The sequence below is a fragment of the Musca domestica genome, unplaced genomic scaffold, assembly GCF_030504385.1.
Source record: "Musca domestica strain aabys unplaced genomic scaffold, Musca_domestica.polishedcontigs.V.1.1 12, whole genome shotgun sequence".
Lineage (NCBI taxonomy): Eukaryota > Metazoa > Arthropoda > Insecta > Diptera > Muscidae > Musca > Musca domestica.
The window spans coordinates 455,582-462,454 of record NW_026712155.1 but is presented as its reverse complement, the minus strand read 5'-3'; the positions used below and the strand labels follow the sequence as shown (position 1 = coordinate 462,454).

The following is a 6,873-nucleotide window of genomic DNA, read 5'->3' as shown; positions in this document are numbered from 1 at the left end:
TAGCTCCGATATTATCGGCCGATTTCACATATTTGACGCAACAATTTCAATGAAATATGAAAGGTGTGGCGGAGTTTGGTGTAAAAGTAATTTTTTTAAAATTATATTTAAATCGGATCAGATCAAATCAAATCGGATCAATTTCAATGAAATATGAAAGGTGTGGCGGAGTTTGGTGTAAAAGTAATTTTTTTAAAATTATATTTAAATCGGATCAGATTGGGATATGATTTTAATAAGAACCAGTGACCCACAACGCCTTAGGCTATCACTAAAAAACAACACAACAATTGATTTGAAATACGCTTATTACGGCGACGTATGTTGCTATCTCGAATTCACTAATTGCAATAGAAATGCCACTCAACTTCAAAAGATTGCAGTTTACTGCACGCTTGGTATTTGCTATGAAATAAATAAATTCGAAGGACAAACCCTTCGTGTATCTATGTCATATTACTGCTTTTCTAATGGTTTTGGTTATTTACGTATTAAAGTAGTGAAATAATTTTTTTTTAATTTTTAAATTTGTTTTTTTTAACCAACATATATTCGTAAAAAAATTTTGAATGCATATAAAATCAAAAGGGGAAGCGAAGCGCACCGGGTTCAGCTAGTACATTTATAAATATCTATGTATTTCGAAAGAAAACCAATGCGAAAGAAAACCCCCAATTCTATGTGAATTTTTCAAAGTTGTACACCTTATAACACTATGTGTTGAGAGTACCAGGGCCCACGATGTTACATATATATCTTTTTATCTCGCCGTGCTGGGTCGACCCAGCTATTTTTGTCCGTTCGTCTGACCATGTTGATTAGGATCACACTACAGGTCGCATTTGTTCTCACAACAAATTCTCGACGATTCTCACATATACATAGTCGCGCCTCTGACCACAATATTGATGCTAATTTCGTTGAAGGACATATTTAAAAATTCGAAGATGCAGCAGCATCATATAGAGGAATCTAAATTTGAAAATAGCACGACGTAAAAATAGGTCAAATGCCACGATAACTTGCACGAAGCTCCATTAATTGTCAATTAATACATTTTATCATGGTAGAATTACGAAGGTATAGTCGTGCAATCGTTTGTTTACTTTTTTTTCAAAACTATTTGAGAACATCTCATTGTCAAAATGTATATTTATAAATCCATTGTACATACTCAAATCAGAGATGGGAACCTTCTTTCTATGCCGTAAAATTTGACAAGGTAATTTACAGAAAATGCAGAGATGGGAATGTTTTTTTTTTTTTTTAAATTACTTTACCTTCTCAATTTTACCATGCATTTTATATTGACCCTTTCCATTGAAAAGTAGAGGACAAACCTTGTATTTCGATTGATTGTTTTAAAAAGTCCAACATAATATAATGTTACATAGTACCACATGTTCGGCCTCGCGCGACAATAGCCTTTGTTTACTTGCTTTTGTGAAGATGTGAAGATTTTTATATTTAAAAGTTGCAATGATTCCTTGTCTTTCCTCAATAAGAAGAGCAAACTTTTAATAGGACTAATGTTAGGACAAATATTGCAACTTCCAAACATTGAATAGAGCTGGGAAATATTTTCATAGTCAATGGCGGCGTTAAAATTATTCAAATGTTTAATATTTATGGGAAAGGTATCAGATGGAGTGTTCCGGTAAATCTCATATTCACACTAGATCTGATGTAGGTGGAAGTCTAGCATTTTGCGTAGTAATGCAGTAAACATCAGTAAATTATTTTGCTTTTTATGAGAGTTATAATTCTTTCAAATTCTTTCTATCGGGGTGGAATCGAGATAAAATATTGAGCGAATAAGCGAAGATAGAAGCAAATCGTCTACACGCTTCGAATGTCGAGAGAATTACAATTATTCAATTATTATTGAGGGCGGTACAAAAAGGATGGGTCAATATTATCCCTCTCCGAATTAGATCTAATTTTGGCTATAATGTTGCGATGAATCAAGTTTGCACGCAATGGGATATTCCTTTCGACAGTTATCGAGCGAACCAGCCAGAGTGACAGACGGACGGACGAACACCGCTAGATCTACTCCAAATGTCCAGAAACGTTTTTTCGTCCAAAGAGACCGAGGGTACGTTTTGGTCGTAGCCATATGGCTAAGGGTATTAAAAACTACTAGAACCAAAACAGAACCCATGGTAAAACTAAGACTTCATCTTTGCATGTTCTACTATCTACCTTGACAAATTTCAATGCATAAAAAACAGGTTCCCATCTCTGGTTTGTATACATACAATGATTTTACCATGGATTTTATATATGTATATATATATATATATATATATATATATATATATATATATATATATATATATATATATATATATATATATATATATATATATATATATATATATATTTTTTTTTTTAAACAAATGGAAGGTGTTGTCAAATGAATAATATTGAAAAAATTGTAAACATATGATTGTATGACTTTACCTTCTTAATTTTACCATGACAGAAACGAAGACACATCAAGCGACTGGCATTGATACCGCGACGAAAGAATTCGAATGTGGCTCAATTCAAAACAATCAAATGGGAACCATGAACAATATAAGTCCAGATTCTTCTTTGAACTTGCCTCTTGCAATTTTGTTTTGTATTTTTTTTTAATCGATGACGCTTGACACAAAATAACGCGCATCGCGTCCGTACTGCTTAGCCCTTGAGATATAAACGTGTAACTAGTATCTACGAACACTTTTCCAGGAATAGGGTCGATAATGCAGGTCTTCTGCTTATCAACCGTTGCCAGGGAACCGAATGCGTTGCCAAGCACTGAAGCGTAATGCCTTGCAATACACCCAGCAGAGTTCATAATAGTTGAAGACACACATATTTTTCAGAATGGTATGTCGTAGGAAATCATAAAATTAGGAGCTATAAATTCCATCGACTTGATTCAATTGCAGATATTGTCACGCGGAAAAACTGACTCGGCGAATTCCCGGCACATACCCAGTGCCACGAGCTCAAAAAAATCCCCTCCATCTTTAGAGGACTTCATCATAAAAAGGGACTATACCGGAGCCAAGGCCTTCTTGGAGTTTGCCCGTGATTCAGAGGAAGAAGACAAACAAGTGGCTATCGACCAATGGATTGCCTTCTGCCACTTCCATTTGGGCGACTACCACAAAGCCCTGGAGGTGTATAGGCACATTAATGATGTGGAATCCCCGACGGAGGAAATTAATTTGAATGTGGCCGTGTGCATGTTTTATCTGGGAATGTACGACGAGGCACAGAAACTGATAGAGCTAATTCCGAACACCGCGCTTAAGCTGCGCTTGATGCTACACTTGGCTCACAAGTTTAACAACGAAGAGCAGGTGATGCAAATGCACGAATCTCTGCGGGACCAGGTGGAGGATCAGCTGAGTGTGGCATCGCTGCACTATCTGAGGGCCCACTACCAGGAGGCAATCGATATCTACAAAAGGTTGCTGCTTGACAACAAGTAAGTTCTATTAGACGTCCCCGCGAGAGCGGATGGCGAGCACACCAATAATCTCTCTCACTTACAGGGAATATGCCGCCATCAATGTATACCTGGCCCTGTGCTTCTACAAGCTCGACTACTATGACATGTCGCAGGAAGTGTTGGATGTATACCTGGGCAGGCATCCCGACAGCACCATAGCTATTAACTTGAAAGCGTGTAATCGTTTTCGGCTCTTCAACGGACGCGTAGCCGAACAGGAGATCAAGAACATTGTCGATAACGGAACGTTTGGGGCGGATCTAATACGGCACAATCTGGTTGTTTTTCGTAATGGCGAGGGTGCCCTGCAGATTTTCCCCGCTCTGTTGAATATTGTGCCAGAGGCTCGTTTGAACTTGGCAATATTCTACCTTAAGAGTGGCGATGTCCAGGAAGCCCATGCCCTAATGAAGGAGGTGCAACCAAGTGTTCCTCACGAGTATATCCTCAAGGGGGTGGTGCACGCGGCGCTGGGTCAGCAGTTGGGTTCGGTAAAGTATTCACTCTCTTCCCGACAAGGACTTTATAATAATACTACCCTCTGTAATGTAGAAGGAGCACATAAAGACTGCCCAGCAAAATCTCCACTTAGTTGGCAGTTCTGCCACCGAGTGCGACACCATACCCGGAAGACAAAGCATGGCGTCGGCTTTCTTCCTCTACGGCCAATTCGAAGAGGTTTTGGTCTATATGAATTCGATCAGAAGCTATTTCGTCAACGATGACACGTTCAACTACAACTACGCCCAAGCCAAATGCGCCACTGGCTATTACAAAGAGGCCGAAGAACTGCTACTCCAAATAACGGACACTGACATTAAAAACCAACACACCTATTGCATGATACTGGCCAAATGCCACATACACGCCGGGAGGCCAGAACTGGTGAGCATTGCCATGCATTTTTTTTAATTTTTTTAATCCTGACATCCATACCCATAGGCGTGGAACATATTCATAACAAGGGATACGAATTCCGAAGCATTTCTGCTGCTGCAACTAATCGCCAATGAGTGCTACAAATGCGAAGAGTTCTGGGTGTCGGCCAAGGCCTTTGATATGCTGGAAAAGTATAAGTCCTTTCCATACCTTCCAACTGTGACCAAATAATCTTTTGCGTTTCCCCATTTTCCTAGGCTTGATCCGAGTCCAGAGAACTGGGAGGGCAAACGAGGTGCCTGTGCCGGCGTCCTGTATGTACTGGCAACCAAGGCTGAAAAAGGACGACCCCTCAATGGCATCACCGACGTCATCGGCCTGCTCAGAGACTCGTCCAACGGCCAAGCTGAGGCCATGATCAAAACAATACGCAAGCACATGTCAGCCTTCAAGTAGGGCAAGTGCAACAATGTGCCGGGCCGTAGCTGTGTTTCTGACAGATCTGGCTGAACAATCACTTGAATGAATATTTGCAAATAAAACAAAACAAAGCGACTACACACAGTATTTATTTTATTTCCCAGTCCCCTTCCTCCGCAGAGCTCCTTTGGGGGCAGAAGCACTAGCAGAGTGGAGCTATGGCAATGTCAGCCAAGCATGCTTCAGAGAAGTCATCATTATTTGTCAAATAAATGGATAAATATGGAAATGATAAATAAAACCCACTTCGTAGGTGTTGTCTACCGGCAACGGGGCGAAACAATCTAATGATGACGAACAGACACAGGCACACGAACGCTCCCCGACCACCCCCAGTCACCATGAGTGAACGGATGGATGTGCTAACAGCGGTGTTTATTTGTTGTGGCGCGTGATTTTCATCCTCCAGTCCTTTTCATCGGGCACTGATAGGTGTTATTTTGCTGTCACTGTTTCGAATGCAGATGGCGATAAAGCATTCACAACGTCACCTACGACGAAGGACAAAACTCCCGAATGTGACTGGCGTGCATCGTCCTTAGTCTGCGATGATATCTGGCATTTCATTATCGACTCTGATATTTCTTAAGCACTAGCGATTCCAAATGTTGAACCGTTATGGGGGAGGTAGCAATATGAGGGGGCAACTTTGTCCATTTCGCATCTGACCTAAGTCTATGTTTAAATATAACAAAGTACCAGGTTTGAACTATATTGACTACTTCCTTCACTTTAAATATAGATATGTTTTTTTTGTTATATGGTAGAGGTAGCAGAATGAGTGGGTCAATCCCATATTCAAACTATATCTTCTGTTTGTAGATGTAGTGTGGGTGAGGATCCAGAAGAAGTGGTCCGCTATATGCTATCTTCGCCCCAGATCTTGGGTTTGTAGAAATATTACAATGTTCGAAATGTACGGACTCTTTCTTCTCCTTAAGGATTGTTCAAATTTGTAACTCTTTCGAAAGGGAGGAACTACAAAGAATGTACCGATGTTTTCCATTTTCGCACCAGACCTAATACTGACACAAATATAAGGATTTGCAAATCAGATAATCCATCCACTTTCTATGACGTCATTTATTATTTTTGAAAATGTTGATCTTTTGTGGGGGAGCTACCAGAAGTAGAGGACAAATATAGTTCAACTTCGAACTCGATCTAAGAATTGTAAAAATATTATAATGTACCAAACTTGGACCGAATCGGATACTCCCTTTGAGAGTTATAGTGCGCACTAAACAGACAGACAAACGGACTCCTCAAGATCGACCCGGATGGCTTGAAACTGATTTGTCCCACTGTAGCCCGATAGTTGAGGCTATAGTCGTGCGGGGCCGACCATGTGATACCCTACAACACTACAATATGTTAGAAGCACCCTTATGTCCAAGTCCATTTTGAAATTTTGTCATGGAGCACTGCCCAGATATTGCCCTTACCATTTTGACCAGGGACATTTGCGCACTCTTTGATTTGATATTTGCGGTCATCTTTGAAAACAATAGCTCTTCTGAGCCTAACCCTACCCTTGTGAAAAATTTTGTGAAGATCGGACGATAAATGCAATCTGTATATAATAACCCCAACCCGTGTTGTAAGGTGAAAAAATTTTACAAAATGTACATTTCAATATTATAAGTCAAATTGAAAAAATCGCATGCGATAAAAAATATGAAAAAATAAAAAAATGCTACAAAATCTATAATAACACCATTATTGGCACATTTTTATGCGATTTTTTTAGATTTTATTCTCTTATGCCAAGAGAGCATTCTGAATTGACATAATTTGTCAAAATCGGTCCAGCCATTCTTGAGATATAAGCATTTTAGCTAACATCCCTCCCATTGTATATGTATTGTACATATTTCGCTATATATATCCGATATATTTACTATCGGCATCTACGAAACGGTCAGGATTGACCTGTTCGTCTTTTTGTGATTTCGCCGGGATTAAAAATATTCGCGGTTTAATGAAAAATTTGATTTATTTAA

The 6,873-nt window shown here is 39.4% G+C and overlaps 1 protein-coding gene across 1 annotated transcript; it reads left to right on the top strand.

Annotated features, from left to right (window-relative positions):
* Positions 1-2,728: 2,728 nt before the first annotated feature.
* On the top strand, positions 2,729-4,950 carry LOC101897343 (intraflagellar transport protein 56). The gene is made up of 6 exons (XM_020036432.2): positions 2,729-2,880; positions 2,943-3,487; positions 3,555-4,002; positions 4,064-4,396; positions 4,454-4,581; positions 4,648-4,950. The coding sequence occupies exons 1-6, from the start codon at positions 2,878-2,880 to the stop codon at positions 4,844-4,846; spliced, it is 1,656 nt and encodes a 551-aa protein (XP_019891991.2). The 5' UTR covers positions 2,729-2,877; the 3' UTR covers positions 4,847-4,950.
* The last annotated feature ends 1,923 nt before the right edge of the window (positions 4,951-6,873 follow it).

What these genes read in the sequence shown, in the direction of transcription:
- LOC101897343 (XM_020036432.2), top strand. An exon ending in TGGGTCAGCAGTTGGGTTCG is followed by an intron (nt 4,003 to 4,063) that starts GTAAAGTATTCA and finishes TCTGTAATGTAG; the next exon opens with AAGGAGCACATAAAGACTGC. An exon ending in GCCTTTGATATGCTGGAAAA is followed by an intron (nt 4,582 to 4,647) that starts GTATAAGTCCTT and finishes CCATTTTCCTAG; the next exon opens with GCTTGATCCGAGTCCAGAGA.